Raw genomic sequence first — 24,309 nt, forward strand, 5'->3', positions numbered from 1 at the left:
ACCCGTTACAGTGATTTCTTTATCTTAGGTTAATTAAATATTTAAAGGGATACTCCACTTTTTTTTGGGAATAGGCTCATTTTACAACTCCCTCAGAGTTAAACAGTTGAGTTTTACCGTTTTCGAATCCATTCAGTCGATTTTCTGATATTTAGAAGAATATCAGTAACCAGACAGTTTCTGGTCTCATTGACTTCCATAGTATATATTTTTTTCCTACTATGGACGTCAATGAGACCAGAAACTGTCTGGTTACTGATCTTCTTCTAAATATCAGAACGTCGGCTGAATGGTTTCGAAAACGGCAAAACCCAACCGCTTAACTCTGAGGGAGTTGTAAAATTAGCCTATTTCCAAAAAAAAAGTGGAGTATCCCTTTAACAAATATAATGGAGAAGTGGCATTAGCCATTAGCATTCATATATTGTAGCATTAGAGTTTTAACATCATAGTGGTGTTTGTTGATGATGCATATAAAAAGATACAGACTGGTTTGATTAAATCATAACAGTGATTAATGGGACATGTAGTTTATTGATCCTAAATTTGTGTTTATCTGATTTTCAAATATCTCTTTCTAAAAAACAAAATGTTTTGATGTGGCCTAAAACTCCTGTTGAGCAAATGGAGAAAACACTGTGGTACTGTTGAGTATGTGATAATGTTGACAAAGTTTTTGAAGGATAAATTGGTAACTGCAAGTACCTGAGAGAGTTGCAGATGATGATGATGGTGATGATGATGATAATGGCCTTGCATTGGATGGTGTGGGTGATGGAGGCGGCTCTGTGGACTGAGGGGCTGTGAGAAGGGACTGGTTGATGTGTTGAGATTGGAAAGAGATGGAGGGGTGGAAGAAACGACCAGGATAGGGCGGTGACACATGTCTGACGGCTTGTTGAGTACAACATCAGCCCCGCTGTCACTGCTGGAGTCACCCATGTGACTGCTGCTCGAACTCTGAGACAAAACCGGGAACTGAGAGTGAAAGACCAGAGGAAATGCAAAGAGATTACAAGATTATAATAAAAATGCCACATTTGGACATACACCCCAACTTAAAGGAGAACTCCGGCGAACAATGAACCTTTGGTCTAATAAAACATCGGTACATAGTCAACCGTTCTCTGAGATTTCTTTTCATGATAATCGAATGTAAAGAGTTTTATTTCTAAAAATTGTTTAGCGTATAATGCTAGTAATGGGGGCATTGACTAAGTAAAAAGAAATCACTAGTTTATACCACTAACAAGGCTCAAAATAGCCCCACACTAACACAGTAACATAATGAGGGTCCGTACATGCAAAACGAAGCATTGAGAACTTTGTAAGTGTACAGACCGTTTAATAAGAAGATACTTTATGAAGACAGTTCACTTCGTGTATACAGACAGGCGCCATCTTAAAAAATAGTCTCGATAAGTTGATCATACCGTTCATACAGTTCAGAAGTTCGCTGAACTTCATGTAGTTCTGATCACTCAGCACGACGTTCGTGGTTTGACTTATCGAGACTATTTTTTAAGATGGCTCCTGCCTGTATACACGAAGTGAACTGTCTTCATAAAGTATCTTCTTATTAAACGGTCTGTACACTTACAAAGTTCTCAATGCTTCGTTTTGCATGTATGGACCCTCATTATGTTACTGCATTAGTGTGGGGCTATTTTGAGCCTTGTTAGTGGTATAAACTAGCGATTTCTTTTTACTTAGTCAATGCCCCCATTACTAGCATTATACGCTAAACAGTTTTTAGAGATAAAACCCTTTACATTCGATTAACATGAAAACAAATCTCAGAGAACGGTTGACTATGTACCGATGTTTTATTAGACCAAAGGTTCATTTTGCGCCGGAGTTCTCCTTTAAAAGGCCATTTCCATGAATAAGATGGCATGTCGAGTGTTCTCTGTCACATTCTTTTGAGCTCTGTTTTTTGAATGCAAAAACTCCCTTGGAGTGTCCTACTACTCAAATACACCTCATCTGAGTCTCCAAAACATTAAATGGGTGTGTGAGATAAAGAAAACATTCAAACTGCACAGTGTCTGGTGGTCTCAGGACCAGGGTTAAGCCCTTGCCATAGGTATCAAACACTACATCTAAAGAGCCACCCTCCATTCGAGCAGGGGTCTCCAACCCTATATACCGCCCTGCAGACTTCAGCACCAACCCCAAACACACCCAACCTAACAAGTCATGGTATTCAGGGTTACCTGAAATCTATAGGAAGATAGTTGGAACAGGGTTGGAACTGAACACTGCAGGAAGGGTGATGGTGGTACATAGCCTGCTAAAAGTGTGGTCTTGCATTGCTGTAGCGCAGGAGTGCCCAATCCTGTTCCTGGAGATCTACCTTCCTGCAAAGTTCAGCTCCAACCCTGTTCAAATATGTACTTGCATTTTGCTTTTGTCAACAAATTTCGGGAATCCAATGGTGTGCGAAAATGAGCTTCAAAGCGTTTGTGTTCACGTGCTTGGCTTGACGCTGGTCCAAATACCTGTGAATTGACTGCAGCAGCAGCAGCGGAGTTTAACAGGGCCTCCACTGCATCCTCACATCCCAGAAACCCTCCTCGATCCCGGTCCCCTCGCTCCGGCACTCCTCCGAGAGCTCCCAGCAGGGACGCGGCGCCCCCGGGCTCCCCACCGAACTGCTGCTGCAGTGCGGCCAACCAGAGCAGATCCTCCAACGAGGTGGGGTTTGAACACGGCGCGGGGCCTCCAGCGGCTGGGCTCCCGTCCAGGTTCCCTTGAGAGCCGGAGCTCTGGCCCGATATGTATCCAGTGGAGATGGACAGCGGGAAAGAGAGAGAAGAGGAAGAGGAGGATGCAGATGGCGGTGGGTGTCCGTCACTGAGCGTGGGTGATGGAGGAAGCGAAGTGTAGGGGCTGGAGCTGAGGCTGGAGTCAGGAGGAGGGCAAGGAGCATACGGGGAACCCGTCGTCGTCTCCGGATGGAGGCCTGGTTTGGGGTATAGGCAGGTTTGAGGAGGCGGAGGTGTGTCTGGCTTCACTTCAAACTTGAGCAGGTCGAAGTCGTTGAGATACTCCATGGCCAGGGGGCTCGGGGGCAGGGAGGCCAGTGGCAGAGACGAAGACATCGCAACGGGAAGTTGTTGTCAAAGGCGCAGACTTCGATTGTTACACAGACGAAGAAACAATAATGTGCCAAATTGTTTAAATTATTGTTTCTTTGAATTGAAGGACTTCCCGTTTTATCATCTGAAACTGGCAGAGGGAAACAAAGAGAGAAAATAGTGAGTAAAGACTGCTCCATTAATACAGTAGCTCCTTAACAAATGCTGAGTTACAGACGGTTTGGATTAAATCTTTTTTTCTTTTTCTTTTAATAAAGGAGTAGTTCACTTTTTTAAAAAAAAACTTTTGCTGATAGTTTACTCACCCCCATGTCATCCAAGATGTCCATGTCTTTCTTTCTTCAGTCGAAAAGAAATTAAGGTTTTTGATGAAAACATTCCAGGATTTTTCTCCATATAATGGACTTCAATGGGAACCAAACGGTTCAAGGTCCAAAAGACAGTTTCAGTGCAAACTGATTCCAGATGATGAATAAAGGTCTTATAAAGCGAAACGATTGCTCATTTAAAAAAAAAATATTTTTCTTTTCCCGAGTCAGTTCGTTCATTTCGTTCGTTGAATGAACCAAATGACACAAAAAAAGATTTGCTCATTTTGATAAACGAGTTAGAACAGGAGAGTCACAAACGTTAAATGAGTGATCGTTTCGCTTGATAAGACCTTTAAAGCCCTTTGAACAGTTTGTACTGAAACCGTTTGGTTCCCATTGAAGTCCATTATATGGAGAAAAATCCTGGAATGTTTTCATCAAAAACCTTCATTTCTTTTCCACTGAAGAAAGAATGACATGGACATCTTGGATGACATGGGGGTGAGTAAATTATCAGCAAAAGTTTTTTTAAAAAGTGAACGACTCCTTTAAGATGTTCAGATCATATCTCACCACAACGCTCCCAAAAAAAGCTTTTTTTAAATCTAATTTTTAGGGCCATTCTGATTGTGGTCCATTTCCATTTTTCACATCTGTCAAATAATGTGAATTGTGAAGTATTCATTTGAACATCCATAGTATTTGTTGTACTGTCATGAGTTTCTGCAGATTGTTATTGGGAATCAGAATTAAAGAAGGTCAAGATTAAAAAGTCAACGTGTCTTTCAACTCCATATAGTGCAGACCAGTGTTGTAGGACTCGAGACTCGGACTCGTCTCGGACTCGGTCTCGAGACCATATTTTAATGGTCTTGGTCTTGTCATGGACTCGGAATTGACTCGTCGAACATTTTTTTTTTTAGGACTCGGAATTATTCCCGAGTCCACTCGAGTTCAATTCAAAATATTTTTCATGATTATTAATGTATGTTAATAAAGTATTTCTTTAAATTGATTGACACGCCCAGTGATTGGTGATTTTCTAGTGCGCAACTGCGCATGACAAATTGTAATAAAATTACTTTTAACACCACCTACTATGTGGCCTTTTTACCCTAAACTGATCATATTTTTTAAACTCTAAGTAAATTCAGTAAAGAAAAAAAAAAAAAAGGATTTCTCTAAGTAAATAAAAGTAAATTAGGTAATCAACCCTCACTGGTCTCGGTCTCCACTCGGACTCGACCGTCTCTGGTCTCGGACTCGACTCTCTATGGACTCGGTCTCGACTTGGACTCGAGTGAGGTGGTCTCGACTACAACACTGGTGCAGACACTGTCAAAATAGTAAAAAAATAGTAGTTTGTCTACATTTAGAGGTGCTAACTAACATAGTGAAGAGCTGATGAGATAGGAGACAAGAAGATTACAAAAACTGGCTTGATATTACAATAAAGGCTTATCGTGACACAGAATAAAATATAAAACAATGTAAGAAATGAATCATCGACATCTGGCTTTAAACCTGTTTTTACGTGATACATGGCAACTCATTTATTGGCTAATTATGAATCATGTTGATGTGTAGGCTGAGAACAGTTTGAGATTAATAGAGGAAAAGGCCTAAATCCAATCCCATAATCTTAATCCATCAATCTAGTCATTCCACGAACGGCTGCTCCTTAACATAAGTGTTGTAATGTACAACTCAAACAATAGAGAATTTTGTGAGGACTTTCATAGACCCCTTACGAAAAAGAAGTTTTCAAGTGTGCCATTAGTATACTTCTTTTAAACTAAAAATAAGAAAGTATACTTTCAGTTTATTTTTCCTGTACTCAGAAGTATACTATATGTACTTCTCAGAAATATACTTCAAATTACACTTAAGTGTACTTGACTTATACTGAGAGAAAAGCAAGTATATTTGTCCTGTTCTTGTACTCAATCTTTTGATCCAGAAATACTTAAAAGTATAATTAACTATTCAAAGTATACTTGTATAAGTAAAAAAGTAAACTACTAGTATACCCATAAATTCACTTGCAGTACACATGAGATACATAATTATGAACTAGTTGTGCACTTACTGTTACACTTATAGTACACTTAAACATATACTTTTATGTACTAAAAGTGGGCCAATTTAGTCCCAAGCGGTATTAAAATAGTACACTTACAAGTTTACTACTAGTACATAGTGACATTAGTATACTTACTACATAATGTATACTTAAAAATATACTTGAACATTACTTAAGTATACTACATAAAATGAACTTGAAATATACTTCTTTTTCGTAAGGGACACAGAGAACTAAACACATCTTATCTAGAAGAAAAACAACTATTCAAAGCATTTTTTGCTATAAACAGAATTTTTTTTGGAACTGACATTCCACATGTTGAAATGTTCAACGAGTTAAATTTACAGTATATATATATATATATATGTTTTAATACAGTAACAAGCAAAAAGACACACTTAAATGGTTAGACCATAAACCACATTTACGTACATTTAAGTACAAATATGAAGATACAATAGTTGAAAGCATTTTTGTACGGAAACATATGAGATTATGCAGGATTCTATATTTTATTAATTGACCTGTCATAGATTATGTTGCAATTAACATGCACAAATTTTTTTTTTAAGTTAAAGTTTCGATTTTGAATTAAGAGGCTAGGTTATAAACTAATACAACTGTTAGTTATTCACTATTAAAAATCTATAAATAATATTATAAAGAAAAGAATAATCATCTTCATTATAAACTGAACATTCATTTGTAACTCTATATTTAATTACAACGTTAGCATTAACAGTAAATAAACCTTTAAAACCATGTTTAAAGTTTCTTCCCATCATTATTTGAATCGTTACTATAGATCGCTGCTAAGAGAATGACCTTCAAGTGGCTTCAGATGGTCTTTACTTTCATAGCAAGAACAGAACAGAAGATAAAGTGGGAAACGAGAGGATTTGAGAGTGGAATAAAAGAATACGTACGACATGGAAAAAAAGAGCATCAGGATAAACTTTAGAGAATGACAGTGGAAATAATGTGTTAAAAATCCATATGTTCTTACCGTGTGTTCATGTGGACAGTTCACACACATCCTGAGTTAATGACTGACTGATTGACTCCTGCCATGAGTGTGTGTGTGTCAGTGCGAGAGCTTGTGTTTGGTGCGAGAGCCAACCCCAGCCCTCCCCCTCCGACCCCCCGCTCCAAATCCCCTCCATCCCATCGTTCTCTCTGTCGTTTTTACTCTTCTTCTGACAATGACAAAACTGTCAAAAGAGGAGCACACTTAGTCAAATCTTGTTTGATTCCTCCAATAAAAAGTTATAAAACAAGCTGTTCAGACGACAATTATGTAACTAACTATAAAAAAAGGTATTTTTTTAAGGCTAAGACTAGTTACAAATCCATTATTTTAGAGTTTAAATAGTCGACATCCAAAACCCCCAAACAATAAAAAAAATTCCAACTAAGACAGTGAAAAGACAAAAATTTATACATGAATTTACCGGAGTTCTTGTTTAACCATACCCTTTAAAAATGCTGGGTTGTTTTAAGCCAATTTCGGGTCAAATACGGACAAACCCTAATGTTGGGTTAAAATGTAATTTAAAAAATGTAACCCAATGGCTGGGTTTGTCCATTTTTGACCCAAAATTGACTCATCACCCCTGCATGTGTGTGTATATACACAAATTTATGTTTGACATGGCACTCTAAAAATTGCCCAACTTTGGGTCAAATATGGACAAACCCAGCCATTGGGTTCAATTTTTTTAATTACATTTTTAACCCAACGTTTGGGTTTTTCCATATTTGACTCAAAGTTGGGTTAAAACAACTCAGCATTTTAGAGTGTAATAGCAGACCAGTTATTTTTTATAATATTCATAGAGCAAACAGGCAGATACAGGCCTGATTATAAGCGATGAGCTCATTGTTCACAGCGATCAGAGTCAGTCCATGCTGCCACCTAGTGCACTGACTCAACCATCAGCTCTGACTCTTCAACATTATGCTCAGATTCAGAAACAGTAAAACAATGGAGCATTTATAATAGGACTACAGAGTGTTTCTTTACGTTCAATAATAATAATAATTGTACAAGCATCTATTGCTATTACTGTTTATATCAGAAGTCTCTGTCTTGATGACCTGAGACAATAAATTAACCAAATTCAATTTTGCATATAGTCAAGAAATCCTTCCCATTGAAATTGCTATCATAATTCTGAACTAATCCCATGCAAAGAATGCTAATGAGATTTTATTTTTTTCAAACATACTACTGTAGATCTTCAAAAACAATACCCAAAAGAAAATCCTATTAACGCACAGTATCCTTTAACTGTCCTGTAGCGAGACTATTTTATAATACAAGTACGGACTGTTAAATTTATAATGTTCACATTATTTAATAGATTATTCGATCAAAATGTCAATACTTTAGCGATTCCATTAGGAATCCTGACATTATTTTGACATAAAATTAATATATTTGTCTTGCGCATAAAAAAAGGGTTTTGTGTGGTGTGTATGTAATTGTGGAGGTTTACTGCTGGGCAGAATTTGTCAAACTAGCACTTTTAATGATCCTGGGGGGCTGAAGTTGTTAATCCGAGGCTCCTAATAATGTCTCGTTGAGGAATCAATGTGGTAATAATGCCTGAGTAAATCTGATTTAGACACTGGGAGTAGCCTAATACAGTGAGACGTGTAATCTCTCTGACACACACAAACACACACGCACACACACACACAAACACATTTATGAATTTCTCAGTGAATTTTGAAATTAGAATTTGAATAAATAAATAACACACACACACATATAACACATTGTTGAGTCACTAGTATTCCAGTAAAATCTAAACAGAAAATACCTAATATATTTACCTTCATATCTAAAAACCAAGACATATCTTCCTGTGAATGCCCTGTACACCAAACATAACCTCATATGAGGTCACGAGTAGGAAGAGACAGTTAAAGTGTGCAGAAGAGAGAAAGCCCGTATTTTTCTTCTTCTTTCAAATGGCTGTTTTACAGAAGTCTCTGCACTTTACTGAAGTACTCCATCACGATGTTCCCATCTGATCCTGCAGATATATGTCCTAATCCACACTAACACTGTAACAAGCCACAGATTAACTGTGTCATCCAGCACCCCCCATCCCATGCCCCACAGAAAACACACTTTATCAAGGGTTTAATACTGTGTGAACTGTTAACAGACAACTCAAGAATTTTGGGTACATTTGAATGAACTAACAAAAAAAGGGGGAAATAAAAGTAAATTTGGTTGAGGAAATAATTGACAGAACAGAAATAACATGTTTTGAAACATGATAAACATTTCTTTTTATTAAAGTATGCTTTTCAACACCAACACTATTGGATAAACAATTGTGACGTTATATCAGTACACAGTATCACAGTAATAGCAATATTCAGAGTTGGATTTGCAATATCTAATAATGCATATTAATAAGTTCACCTGTATTTTGGATTTTGCTCTAGATCAGATTATTTCAAATGAACATCTTAAACCAGAAGCTTAGAATCGTGCATTATACTGAATATAAGTAATAACTAACTCTTAATAAGTGTTTTTAAATTTGCTAAAATAGTAGAAATTAGCCATTTTCATAGCGTGACTACTAAAAATGTGATTTGTAAAAGCATCAAACATAACAATACTTTTGTCATGTATCATTGAAAAGGTCTCAACTAGCAGAATACAAAAAATGAAGAGTTGTCGCTGAGGTGCATGTAAGTTTATACAGATGTGGCTTTTGTGCTACGTTACGTCAAACCATAGTACTATATTAGAAAACTAAATTCAGAACAGGATGTCTTGAGTCAAACAAGCCCCCACACACAATAACCTGATGCGTAGATCTTAAGAAAATCCTCACGGAATCCTCCGTGGGTCAGTGGCGGAACAAAAAGAAAAGGAAACAAAAGATTCTCTGCCCGGCCCTCCCCCGGGGGAAGGAGTGGCACGTTCGCCATCTCCTAAAGAGTAACTTGATCCACCTCTGGGCCGCCCGTCTCAGGGTCGTTTGCACCTACGCTTGCCTCCTGGTTTGGCAGCGGCCTGGATGGACGGGGGCGGCTTCCTGCGGCTTGCTCCACGCTGAGGCCTGGATGGTGGCCGCTGCTGGGGCTTAGCGGGAGCGGAGGACGCTGCAGCAGACCTTGGCGACGAGTAGACGGAGGGTCTGCGCCCGGCAGACAGGTGGAAGCAGCAGTGATCCGCCGGGGCAGGATGTGTCGAATGGTGTCCGTCTGCTTCTGGGCGGCCGAGAACTGTTGGGCGAATCTCTCGACCGCGCCGCCGAACAACCCAACCTGGGAGAGAGGGGCACCCAGGAACCGATGTTTATCAGTGTCCCTCATGTCCGGCAGGTTGAGCCAAAGGTGGTGTTCCTGGACCACCAAGGTGGACATCGCCTGACCGACTGAACATGTGGTTTCCTTTGTCGCCCAGAGGGTGAGGTCGGTTGCACGCGGAGCTCCCGGAGGAGCTCTGGGTCAGGACCAGCCTCATTCATGTCCATGAGCGCCTGGGCCTGGTGGACCTGCAGGAGCGCCATGGCAAGAAGGGCAGAAGGAGCCTGTCTACAGGCCTTGTAAGCCCTCGCCATTAGACCGGAGGAGAACTTACAGGCCTTGGACGGGAGGCGTGGGTCGCCCCGCCGGGAGGAAGCAGACGCCGGACACAACTGCGGCTTCGGACACTATACGGTGTCTTCCAATTCCTAGAAAGCTCCTCATGCACATCTGGAAAGAAAGGTACGGGGGCGGTGCACTGAGAACCAGCACGGCCGGCCCTAAGAAACCAATCGTCCAACCGAGAAGGGACGTGGTGGAGGATACCACGCAAGCCCGACCTTCTCGACGGCCCAGCAAAGCATATCTTCCCACTCTGGATCAGGCTCGGATGCTACACGCACCGAAGGGGGTAACGCAGCCGAGTCTTCATCTCCAGAGGAGTGAAGCTCCCCCTCCGATGCTGCGATCGACATCTGATCGTCAGCTGGCGCCCCAAAGGAGACGACAGGTAGTTCCGGAGAAGGACCAAGCCGTTCACTAAGGGGTGCTGATGGCAACAGCACATGTGAGGTGTGAGGGGCCTGCAGACCGGGGAAGCGCTCACGGTGATCCTCAGATAACCCTGGTCATGCGCCGAAGTAAGTCTATTCTGCGGGGCAGAATAAACAATAGATCGGGGCATAGGCGAGGGGACTGCACCTCCCTTGAGGTAAGCAAGTCTCAATCTCAGTGCTGCGATAGTCATATTCCCGCAATGAGAACATGAACCATTCACAAAAGCTGCCTCAGCGTGCTGAACGCCTAAACACGAGATGCAGCTATTGTGACCACCTACTGGCACCAGGGAACAATGGCATCCAGAAACGCTCAAGTAGAATGACATCTTGAATAAGACGCAGGGTCACGCTTGTGTTGCTCTTTTAGAAGAAAAAAGAAAAAAAGAAAAGACTCTCACAGTGCTGAGTCTCCCAGGGGAAGCCACTGTGTGAATGCGCACACACAGAAAATGACACACACACAGATACAAACAACAGGGCTGGGAGAACAGCAGTTGAGAGCTGCACTGGTCGCGGCAACACACCAACACCGTAGCAGAGAGATCCTTTGAAGTTCTTCAGCTGAATTCTTTAGACAGAAGTCTCATAGAGCTCGGATCCGAAGTGAAAGACAACGTGTGCGTGCGCCTGCTTCCTGTTTATACCCGCGCTGTGGGGCAGGGGTGCAGAGGTTACATTGGTGCCATGACCCGGATGAAAGTGAGGTTTAGGGGGGTGAGTGTAACGGAGGCCAGCTAGTAGTTGCTGTGCGAGTAAACCTCACTTCCCGATCTCAATAGGCGCTCTAGCGACAGACGTTAGAGGCTGCAGCCTTTAGCCTCCTTGTTAGAGCGCCTGACTCTCAAGCCGGAGGCCCGCTCGGAGCGGGTTGAGTGGGACCCGGGTGTGAGTGGTTACATTAGTCTTAGTCTTTTGGACGAAAATGCTTTTAAGTTTTAGTCACAATTTAGTCACTTATAAACTTAATAGTTTTAGTCAAGTTTTAGTCGACGAAAACACGAAAGGTTTTAGTCAAGTTTTAGTCGACGAAAACACCAAAAGGTTTTAGTCAAGTTTAATCAATTTTAGTAAAAAAAAAAAAAAGTAGTCTTTAACAAATTAATTTAGTTTAAAAAGTAGTGGAAATGGGCTTAGGTTTGACAGATTTAGCAAGTGTTGCAGTTCATAAAACAAGCTAACCTTACAACCTTTGCATAATAAACTAGACTTTCTCATTGATGGAGATGCAGTGCTGCCATTGCCAAGCTGTACTTCATTGTCACATTGGGCAGAAACCTTTTATCCCCATATTTCAAGTTATAGTTTTACCCCTGAATATTAAAAGCTATTTTCACCAGTTATCACAGTAATAAAGGAATAAAGGAATGGTTTAAAGTTTAAACAGCAAAAAGCTACTAGAACAGCGTTGAGCTACTAGAACATTGTACACAAATAAAGTGGTAACAGTGGAATCACTGTTTTTCTCCAAAAAAGCCAAGAATAAAAACATTCTTTCTTTGGCAATTGTGGCTTTATTTGAGAAATTGCTAAAGTGCAATGAACAACGTAGTATGCAACAATAAGATGCATATTATTTGTAAACACAAACATTATGTATATAACCCAGTCTATCTTTAACTTGTGCAATCTGCAAAGTTTCAAACATTCTGAAACAAAATAATAAAATAAATATCTAATACTGAGGTGCATTGAACAAAGAATGCATACTTAAATATAAAGTATGAAACAAACATGACACTTGGAGTGTGTTGAACATAAAAATGAATAAGACAATCCCTGAATAAACACTTTGGTCTTGGTTAGTTCGGTATTTTACACTTAAAGCCCTGTTTTAAGATCGTTTCTGATGAAATAGAACGGTTAAGATTGAAATTTGGACAAATGCTGTTGTCCCGAGAATTTTAGGTTTGTGTGTTAGCACCCACACAATCATTCATAAAACGCATTAAACATTGGTTTACAAAGACGTCAAACTCACCGAGTGGTCAGGGATGTTCACTGATATGCTCACACAAACATCGCTGCAAAATAGGCTTTCCAACAGGTTTTATCCTAGTTTTTGTCCGACTCTATTGACTTGACTTGGTACAAAAACTACCATTAAACCCTGTGTTGTTGTTGTTGTGTGGAATCTGGTGCGCGCGCGGCGACCGGTGCTGGGCGCACGCGATAGGAAACGGCAGCATTGCTGATACTTGTTTTTTTATCTCCAGACCGACTTCACGCAAAACAGACATAAATTACATGCATTGTCAACGTCAGACTTATAATCATTTTCGTTCCATCTCGTCTCGTCAACGAAAACTCGAAAACGTCTCGTCATGTAGCCTAGTTTTAGTCACCTCAGAGCTATTTTTAGCTAGTCATCGTCGCGTTATCGTCATAAAAAACGGCGCGTTAACGAAATCATTTCGTTATCGTCATCACTGACGAAAACATCACTGGTGTGGAGAGAAGCATGAAGAGGGAAGTTAGAATTATAACTCTTTAAGTTCGATATGGGCGACACATGATCAAAGAGATGACGCTCCGATGACCATATTGCAAAGAAGAGGGAAAAGGAAAAAGAACGTGCAAAGTCTTTTATTGAAAAGCTTTGAAAGGTGGCGAGAACTCTTCCAATTCAACATTCAGGAGCTCTGTTTTTGTTGGACAAGTCGGTAAATCTAGTTTGTTTTTTCTAAATGGATGTTCATGTAACAAACACAAGAATATAATTAGCTTAAACTATGCAGTCAGCGCTAACTTTGGTGAATATACATATCGATCTCTATTGTAAATGATCAAGCAAACTCACAGTGGGGCGACAGCTTGTGTGAATGATTGTTTTCATTCACTGTTTGTTATGAATTTGAATGTTCATTTATAGCCTATTGTAGCCTGGCTAACGCCAGACCATGTATCATTGAGAATAAAACGTGGTCTGGAAACCACATGTTCAATTTCTCGTATTTGAGGCGTGGTTTACGAATGCCCAGAGCCGTATTATTGGGTGCTACGAGTGTCTATCAAATGCGCCTGTGCTCCCTCCCCGTTCTGTGATTGGTTCCCTATTTCAGGGGAAAATTTGGTTCAAAATTTGGAAAAAAAAATCGCGCTGCGGCAAGGCAGAATGGGGAAACCCAGGCTAAGCCTATTGACAACTTTGACACAATTTGTTTACGACTGAGCCGTTGTGTATCACTGGGAAATGCAAAGCTAGCGTTATCTTGCTATTATTGCATCCTTGGAAGGTAAAGTTATAACCTCGGATGGCGAAACGTTTTATCGTGCGTTTCTGGTAATGTTTTTTCTTTTTCTGCATTATATGAAAGCCTTTATCTAACTCGGTGACATTACACCTTGAATGAAGTATCAGTAAAACGTATCACTCAGGGGGAGGGGACGGGATGAGGAGGAGGGAGGGTCAAGCTAGCCATTGGCTAAATTATAAGTTGACGTGTCAGAATGACAGAACATCGGTTTTAATGCAAAGCATTTTAGGGACTTAGCCACTGTACAGTTTACCTTTAATAAAAATTTTCTAACTTGATCATTGGGGATTCAATTTAGCATAGATATCAATATTTTTTAACAGAAAGGTAAATCTGGGTAATTTTCCAGTTTGACCGTGTTATTAATGCTTTCATGTGTGTAACATGTTTTCACATGTTTTGGTTAGTGTAGGTGCCTCTATATTTTTATGTGCATAGAAGTGTAAGAGAGTGTAAATATTCCATTATATCAGTGTGTGCATATGTGACATATCAGAGCATGAACATGTATGTGAATGTGAAGATATGTGTTTATGCATGGAACATGCAGCCATGTCTGTCTGTGATTAACAGACTGGATTAAGAGACTGATTCTACCACAGTAATCTGGTGTCAGATTAGCAGATTTGACTGATCTGGTAAACTGTCTGTAATATAGACACCTCCCACATGTGTAAAGACACTCAGCTTTAATTCAAGAAAATCACAAACACAAATGAACAAAAGATTGCTGTTTTTCAGTTGCACTGCCACAGTGAACACTCTATTGAATAAAACGCTTTTGAACGGCACTGTTTTTATCATCTCAAGAATGTAGTTTAATCCATAATTTCACAGAACATACTGAACTCTTTTTTATTTAAATTATGTCATTATATTAAATAATGTTTTTTTAATTAAATGATTGTATTCTATTGGATTATCAGACAATTTTCATGTTATTGACATGAAAATTCAATATTCATCACTATTGCATTGTTTTTTTTTATACCCAAACCTTCCTTTTAAACGGAATGAAAACATCAAGTCTTAGTGTTGATTTTTGTATGTATTTTCACAGGCTTTTTACATTTTCAATTATGGTGTGTCATTTTAAGAAACACTATTTAACGTTTAATATTAAAAGCGTGAAATCATTAAATATTTGGGCCTCATGGTTTAAACTGAGGTAATTTTCTGTTACAGTCTTACTGTTTTATTTTGGTCTTATCTTTTATGGGGGAAAAATCAGAGATAATTATTCACTGTGATTTATTTTCTTTCTTTTTTTACCAAACAATGTGATTTTACACAGAATTTACTTTATCAGTTATTTGTGACAAGTTTAAAATGATGTAGTGTTTAGGGTTAGGCTGATGAATAACTTGCATTAAAGGTAATTAATGAGTAGTTTATTAAATCTGCCATTGAAATATATTGGTTCACCACTCAATCTAAATATTGATTACCCTACCGCCAAATGTGCCGGAAGTTGGAAAAAATAGCTCAACAGTTACCTTTTTAAATGATAAAATTTGAGCCAAATAGCATCATTTCACAAGAATGACCAACTAACAACTAAAAAGCTTTCCTGTTTTATCAAAATAATAAAAACAGAATGCTTAATGCTTTGTTTTGTTTTGTCTAGATGGGCTGTTGGCTAGAATTAATTACCTCTGTCTGGTGACTGCGTTAGACACTAAAAACCTCAAAACAACCACACAAACATGAGCATTAGCTGTAATCTGGATAGACCAAAGCAGAAAAAAACAGGTATAAGTGGCAGACAGTAAGTGGTAAAAAGAGGGTTAAATGTGGGTAAGAAGAGGAGAAGAAGTAAGGGATCAGAGGATTAGGATGGTCGATACATATTATCTTACCCTCCAGTCTGAAAGATGACACTAAATCTGTTAAACTCAGCCACCCATGTGTCCCACCTCTCACCCAACCCCTCTCATCAGCAGTTCTGACCGTTTTTGACTCAATTTTTCACAACTATTGCCAATAAATAAATTCACTCTTACATAAAAAAATGAAAATGAGTGATTACTGACAACTATAGCAAGAACTCAAAGCAGAGTTACTGCCTTTCACAGATTTGTTTATTAAAAGCAACATTTGCAACTCTCTCTGGGTCGTGATTTGGCACTCCATTACAGCACACAAACCCCAAATGAGTCTGAACTTTGTCATGAATAATTATTCTGGAAAGAATTGATGGCAGGACATGTAGGCCTCATCTTTCATACATAATTGTGATTGCAATCTGTAGGCCGTTTCACCACCAGGGGACACTAAAGTGTTTGTCAAACTCAAGAGGTCATGGCTAGCTTGAACCTGATGATGGTAGATATACAGTATGTCTCATTACCAGTGTTGGAGAATAATACTTTTAAAATATTGCATTACTCCCTTAAAGTTAATAATATGTATTTTGTTACATTTTCTTACCTAAGCTGGGCATATTTTTTTTTTTTTTTAATAACAACAAAATCAGAAAGGTTCTTTTTTTAGGCGAATGTAAAGGCCCTTTCACACTAAAGTGGAAATTATTATTATTTATAAATGATTATTATTAGTATCCAATTCAGATAACTGAAGGTCAGCAGCAAAGATATTGGTTTATAAAGTGAGATTAAATACATAAAGTAGGTTTCTGCTTTTTAACATATTTAATTATTACAGGTTTGTGTAATATTGTGAGTTTGCGTAGCATTGTTTTTATTCATTTTGAGGAAGACTAAATCTGTTTTGTGCTAGTGAGACAAGCAAATGCTCACATTTAGTCTAGAACTACAGTAACCATCATGTTCAGTGCAACGCCTCTGTGCTTACTCACAATCAGTGCGCAGCCCGCCAAACTGGGCGGACTATCCAATAACAGGCTCATCTCGCCATGGGATTCAGATTAACTCGACTGAAGCAATGCCTAGCCTAGCAGGGCTAAGTTAGGGCGTGGTACTCGCCTGAGACTTAGGGCCCAGACCATCAAAACTAAATAGACAGGACTCTTGCTTGTAGTGCAGGAACGTCCAAGTTGTAAAACCTGGCGAAGGTGGTGAACGGTGAGGACCAACTCATCGCCGCAAAGATTTGGCTAACGGATACTCCACTGGACAATGCCCAGGAAGAGGCCATGCCTCTGTTAAGGGGCGTCGACAATGCTAAGGGGACCAGGCGGGTTATGTCCCCATTCAGAAAATGAGCAACTAGGTTTTTCCTGCCTAGAGACTGCATGGCCGGCCACAGGAGTATGGTTACTGCTATGGCCGCCACGTAGACTTTGAGCATGAAAGGTGTGCGCCCTGTTTATCAGCTCCTGTAGAAATAACAGTACCAGCGGCACATCACAGGATGTCAGGTCTTCATTCCAGACTGTGCACCAGTCAGAGAAGACAGACCACTTGAGGGCATCCTTTTTAAAAAAAAAAAAAAAGTAGAGGATTTATCCTCTACTTTTTCAATTAACTGTGGTGTTCCTCAGGGCTTCCTGCTCCTGTAACTGGAAATATCATATACATGGAAATATCTGTAACTCGGAAATATCATATACATTTTTATTTGCAGTTTTATTCATCACTACGATCTAATTATCTGTCAAGCTTAACCCTCAGGTGCTCTTCGGTCATTTCTGACCGGAAAATTTTCTGTTTTGAAATTTTAAAAATCACGGCTTCATCGTAATGTTACGAAACTTGGTGACTTTTATGGCACTGGGTATGTGAACACAAAAAAAAATTGAGGTCATGATCCGAGCATGCTAAGTGGTCGTAGAAAAAATAGTCACTTGTGCTCTTCGGTCAAAAATGACCGACCATAGGAAATGAATGGGAAATTGACAAAAACACAAAAACTTTGAGAATTTTTGTGTGTACAATCTACAAATCGGCCACAATGCAGAAAAAAAGTGCTCAGCATTGAAGGGGTGACGCTCTAAAACATCAAGAGTGCAAAACAGACATACCCACCCCTACACACACACATACACACACAATTTTATACACAAAAACACCAATAAATTGTGATTAAAGAAATCTGTTTTGAATATTTAAAAATCGCAGCTTCTTCAGAAAATTACGAAACTTGGTGACTTTTAATGTTTACAAGTTACTTTAAAAATGTAATCTGATTACCTAACTTGTGTTATTTGTAGTGCGTTGCCAACACCGCTCATTGCAACACTAACTGTGTAACGATCACCAGGTGGAGTGCCCTTGAGAGTCACCAGATGTTCATGTTTCACTCACAACTACATTTCCCAGAACTCACTGCCTGGACTCATCATCACTGATCACATTCACCTGTACCTCATTCACTGATTGCATTCACCTGTGTCTCATCCTGTTAATCTGTCTATATATACCATGTTCATTCAGTCACTCACCACGAAGTCTTGTTTAAGTGTTACACTGCAATTCTGAGCATTCTTACGGTTTTCTTGTCTTTTGGTTTTTGGATATCTTGCCCTGTTCCCTGGATTACTCTCTTGCCTCTGGTCCCTGCCTGTTTTGTTTGTTTCTTTGTTTATCTGTTTTGGACTGCCTATCTGTGTATGACCCTTGCCTGTACAATGGATTACGCCTCTGGATTGCCCTCAAATAAAGCTGCGTTTGGATCTCATCTCTGTCTCTGAGCAGATTCGTAACAGAAGACTTCGCCGCTTCAGATCCAGCAGCCGAGAGTCTCTATCAGTCTCTTCCGCCTCAGCCAAGGTAATCGCTCTATAGAGGAATCTGTTGAGGAATTTTGTGAGCTCTGCCATGGGGTAGACTTGGACGATACATTCTTAAAGGATGTTTTCTGATATGGACTTAAAGACATGTTAAGTTTTCTCATGCCTGACAACACCCCTCAATGGACTTTATGTCAATATATTGAATTTGCCCTGAGGATCAGCGGCTCATCCTTTTCTGTGGGCCCTGTGGATGAGGGTTCCCATGACTTTATAACACCCGTTGAAGCAGAATTTCCCGAACCCTCTACTACTGAGAGGGCGTTTCCGGAAACCGTTCCTGTCAAGTCTCCCGATCCAGAGCCTGAGCTCCACGTCAGCCCTGCCGAGCCAGAGACGCTTCACGTCACTTCTGCCGAGCCAGAGACGCTTCACGTAAATTCTACCAAGCTAGAGATGCTTCACATCACTTCTGCCGAGCCAGAGACGCTTCATGTCACTTCTGCCGAGCCAGCGTCTACGGACAAGATGGCCGATTCAGAGACTGTTCACGTTCCTTCTGCCAATCCAGAAATTGTTCAAGTCAACACCTCCAAGCTAGTGTCTAAGGACAAGATGGCTGCCTCTGACCCAGTGTCTGAAGACAAGATGGCCGCCTCTGAGCCAGTGTCTACGGACAAGATGGCCGCCTCCAAGCCAGTGTCTAAAGACCAGTGGTGGAAAGTAACTAATTACAAATACTTTTGTTACAGTACTTGAGTAGATTTTTTTTCATTTTTTCTACTTTCTTGAGTATAATTAAATTGTGGTACTTTTACTCTTACTTGAGTAAAATAAAAATAAAGTATTCAACTTCTCTACATTTATATTTCATAAAAAGTACAAAGTACTTTGACAAAGGTGCCGACGGAGCAACAGGGCAAGCTGACATTTGACAGACACTTTTCAAACTACCGCGGTGGAGCCCTGCGCTTCAGCCAATAACAGACACATCTGACTCGGGTGCAAAACCAATCAAAACCTCCAGTTCGGCTGGGCGGTGGGGCGTTCAAGCCGCACTTTGACATTCAATCACTGGCGCTCATCGGCTCGTGTTTTGAATCAGTACTAGCGCTAACGTTTAAATTTTTCAGTGAATGTAAGTGAGTATTATGCTCATATTTAATTATGGCAACTACTGAAATGGGTCATACCATTGATAATACCAGAGCACTGAGCAGTTGAAGTAAATAAAAAAAGCTTGGCTCATAACATGGACGCGGTTTGCATGGACGGAGCAAGAATAATCTAAGTGTCTAAAATACATGCACACAGTTCAATTAATGGTAAAACACAATACAGTTAAACTAAATATATGAAGCAAACTTTGTACAAAGCTAAAAAAAACGGTGAAATCAGATCGCATGATTTATCTGTCAATCAGATGCATGTAAAAATGTAGTTTGTTCCTATAGCAACAGTGGGCTCCCAGCACATTTTCGGTTGGCTACAATGAATAAAATATCATTTAATTTAACATGTTAACCATACCCCACTTAATTTTTTTTTTTTTTACTTTTTTTATTCACAATGTTTTATAGTTTTTCATAGCTTTTTTTATCAGACCTCTCAATGAACCTTCTTTGCTTTCAATTATGACTGATTCAAATCAAAACATTCAAATGATCTTACCTGGACTTACTTTTCAAAATTAGTCATAAAAAATTGCTCTTGACAACAGAGAAAGCTAGTAGTCTATATGTGGAGCACTTTTATCATGGATGGATGCACTTTTTTGAGCTTCAAATTTTCTCTAGTCATTCACTGCCATTATAAAGTTTGGAAGAGCCAGGCCATTTTTTAAAACATAACTCTGATTGTATTCGACTGAAAGCAGAAAGTCATATCTTCTACGATGACTTGAGGGAAAGTAAATCGTGGGCTAATTTTCATTTTTGGGTGAACTATCCCTTTAAAGACATACATCATTCTTTTGAAAACACCTGATAGTTTGATAAACACAGATATATTATAGCTATAATGTGTTTTTCTTCATGTTTCATCAGTCAAAACATCACTATTTGCATGTTATTATATCTATATAAGGCATTTCCTGAAATGTGTAAGTTTAATACTTCTATGCATCAGTACTGGGCTTTCAGTATGAATGAAACAGATGACATGAGAATGTTTAGCGCTCCATTTCGCTACCATCTCCCCATTTTGGGTAAAAATAGAAAAATACTAAATACTTAAGTAAATTATTGCTTCAGTAGCAATACTTTTACTTAAGTACAATTTGTCAGTACTCTTTCCACCACTGCTAAAGACAAGATGGCCGCCTCCGAGCCACCCAGATAGCAAACTGACATTGAATCAACGTGGAAATATGACATCGAAACAACGTTGATCTGACATTGTTTTGCTCATCGAATTAACGTTGAACCAACGTCAGACGCGTCATTCTTTCAAAAATTTAACCTGAAAAGAATTATTTTGCTTATGGAGTGCCGACCTGGTTGCAAAAAGAATGTTATAAGTCTTCTTTTTATTCAATAAAAGCAGATTAGAAGAGAACCATGTTTGAATAAGATTTAAATCAAGTTGAAGTGAGGACTGAATCTTAGATATGTTGTTATTAGATGTATATATAACTGTGTCATCTGCATATAAGTGAATTTGACTGTCTAGGCATATTTGTGGGAGTTCATTTATAAAAATAGAAAATAAAAGGGGCCCCAGGGAAGAACCTTGAGGGACACCTGTTTCCATTATTCTAGGCTGGGAGAGAGCAGTACTAAAAGACACACTTTGACGTCTGTAATGAAGATATGAATTAAACCAAAGAACTGCTGATTTAGAAAGACCAATAGCATATAGTTTGTCAAGAAGAATATAGTGATTGACCATGTCAAACGCCTTAGATAGGTCAATAAAGATCGCACCAGTAGACTTGTTAATATCATGAGCAGAAAAAATATCATTAGTAAACTTTGTAAGGGCTGTTGTTGTAGAGTGATTAGGTCTAAATCCAGACTGATTTGGAGTCAAGAGGGAGAAATCATTAATATATTTAGACAGTTGCCTAAAAATAAGTTTTTCAAATATCTTAGCTACATTACTAATTATGGAAATTGGCCTGTAATTGTTGACATCAAGTGAGTCACCACCTTTATGAAGTGGTATTACTTTCGCAAATTTCCACATGACTGGAATTACACAGGTTGAAAGTGATAAATTAAATAAATCGCAAAGAGGAAATGCTAGAACATGAGAAGCAAGTTTAATGAACTTAATGTCCAGACCATCAGGGCCAACCCGGTCTCATCCCAAATCGTCATATAACTGACGTTTTGGGACGTCTTTTGACCATACGTCAATATTCGCCTTTTTAGGGCCCCCTTAAACGTCGGTAGATGAGGTTATGGGATCCTAACTCTACCCCATACCTAAACTTAACCCTAAACCTAACCCGTCACCTAACTGACGTTAAAGGTAAAGCGTCAGTTGTATGACGGCCCGGGATCGCCATCTACCGACGTTTAAGGGGGCCCTAAAAAGGCGGATATTGACGTATGGTCAAAAGACGTCCCAAAACGTCAGTTATATGACGATTTGGGATGAGACTGTGTTATCAGGGCCAGCTCCTTTAGACGATTTTATTTCTGAGATTGCCTGTTGAACATCAGAGGGATGAATTAAAGCAAAGGAGAAAGAAATATTGTTTAATGTATTTGTTATGTTAGAATAAAAGAGCTCAGATGATTGAGAACAACAAATCGAAGAAAAGTGTTGATTGAAGGCATTGGCCATTGAGGTAGGATCGCTGATAATGTTATTATTCACTCTAAGTTTGGAAGGAGGACTTGTATTGGTTTTGTTAATTAAAGAGTTAAGTCTCTTCCAAAATTGCTTAGGATTTTTGTGTGATAACGAGTGCTTATAATAATATGATTTTGCGTTCCTTGTTTTAGTTGTGCAAGCATTTCTTAGTTTCTTATATTCAGACCAATCAGCAGTTTCCTTTGACAATCGATATTTAGCCCAGGCTTTATCTCGTAATTTAAATGAATGTATTAGATCACCGTCTATTCAAGGTAAATGACTACCCTTGACCTTAACAGATATCCAAGGTGAGTGTTTGTCTATGACTTTAAGAACCTCAGAAAGAAAAAAATTCCAAGCGTCTTCAACATAAGGAATTATCTGAAATCTGGACCAGTTTATGCTTATTAAATCTTGGATAAACGCCTCTGAGTTCAGATTATTACACTGCCTTATCCTAATAACTTTAGGTGGCAGACTAGGTAATCTTATTTTCCACACACAAACAACAATTGAATGATCACTAAAACCAGTTTAGTGAAGTCACTAAAGCCAGTTTAAAAACTTAAAAGATGTCTGCAAGTACTTTAGGAACCACTGGGAGCCAATTGGACATCTGTGGTCTAACTTCGGAAGATGTTATAAGCATGGAGACTCAGAAACAAACAATCTAGAACGGTATATGTTTTTATGCATGTTCACCTCATTTATTAGTGGGCTAACTGAAAGCTAGCATGGTGTTTTGCATATTTTTTTAATTTGTTTAAGAGTACATTGTATTTTTTCAAACCTGTTGCTGCTCCTCATTCAACATACTGATCTCTCTGCTTTCATTTACGTTATAGCTTCTTCCACCGTTTAAAATACCAATTCCTCTGTGGCGTCCGGAATCGTAGATTGGATCATTTCATTGATGTGCTACTGAACAAGACTGGCAGGTATTTCAACCACATACAGGATTTGCAGTCTGCTGGGAGGATCTATAACCCTCTGGAATGTAAAATGGAAGAAACAAAGAAGTCTGCTCAGAGGTTGCTAGACAACGGTTGGGACACAGCAGTTACTGCAGCTTCAACAGAAACATACGTATACAATGTTCCATCAGAAAATAATCCACATGTAGTTTACCGTGTATGCCCTGCAGAGCAGTTCTGCAATTGTCTCGCTGGTACAAGGGGGCGTACATGTAAGCATCTCATTTTATTAAGTCTTCTCACTTGTGGTGATGGTGAGACCTTTCCAGATATGGACACACAACTACAAGCCCATGCCAACAACTTGATTCAAAAGAATAAGTACATCATTTCTACAAAGCCTCACAAAACACTTGAGGTTGAAAGCTTATTTGGAAGAGCAGTATCAAAACCACGTATAGTGACAAATGTATGTGACTGCTGTACTTTCTCATATCATAAAAAATGTGCTTGTCTACTACTTGCAAAGGGACTTTTAAATGAGATGAGTGAGATGACATCAAAACATGCAATTAACATTTCAACGGGGCCTATACAGGATGAAATTGCAGGTGAAGATAGGCATAGTACAACTATCAGGAAACTGGAAAGCATATTGAAGACTCTACAGACCTGGGAGAGAATTCCTGAGGACATTGCCCATAAAGTCAATGAACTTGAAGAGCAAACAAAGGAAGAAAATATAAACTTTAAAAGATTTGTGTGACCTTGTGATGAGGACAATTCGCGTAAAATACGCCCACTATTTGCAAACAGAAAAAGAAAGACTGATGGAAACACTGCCTCAGAGACTAGGACAGATGTCACATCAAGTTTTCCTATTAAATCAAGAAGAAAACACAAAGCAATCAGTGGTCCAAAAAGATAATACAAATAAGGTTTGACAAGAACTTTTTATTCAAATGGAGTTTTGCCATTTTATTAAAGATTTTACTTGTTCTCCACTATGAGTCCTCCAGTAAAAGTTACTATAAAAAAAATTGACTTGATTGTTCACATTGTACTATAAAACAATTGACAACGAAAATAAAAGCCTTCTCAAATATCAAATAAAGTAATGCTTTTATTTTT

At 39.1% G+C, this 24,309-nt stretch overlaps 1 protein-coding gene and 1 pseudogene across 1 annotated transcript in view; one reads left to right on the forward strand and one right to left on the reverse strand.

The window, feature by feature from the left end:
• The window catches only part of nrl (neural retina leucine zipper), a 35,885-nt gene that overhangs the window by 5,790 nt on the left and 5,786 nt on the right, over positions 1-24,309 (reverse strand). Inside the window, exons 4-5 of the mRNA XM_089118371.1 lie at positions 2,502-3,231; positions 706-978 (exon numbers count right to left, since the gene is read on the reverse strand). Coding sequence (XP_088974497.1) covers positions 706-978; positions 2,502-3,104 — 876 coding nt within the window. The 5' untranslated portion in view covers positions 3,105-3,231. The remainder of the gene's footprint in view (positions 1-705; positions 979-2,501; positions 3,232-24,309) is intronic.
• Positions 10,219-24,106, forward strand: LOC148975134 (uncharacterized; annotated as a pseudogene).

The sequence above is a fragment of the Pimephales promelas genome, chromosome 13 (genome assembly GCF_988280905.1).
Source record: "Pimephales promelas chromosome 13, fPimPro1.hap1.1, whole genome shotgun sequence".
Classification (NCBI taxonomy): domain Eukaryota; kingdom Metazoa; phylum Chordata; class Actinopteri; order Cypriniformes; family Leuciscidae; genus Pimephales; species Pimephales promelas.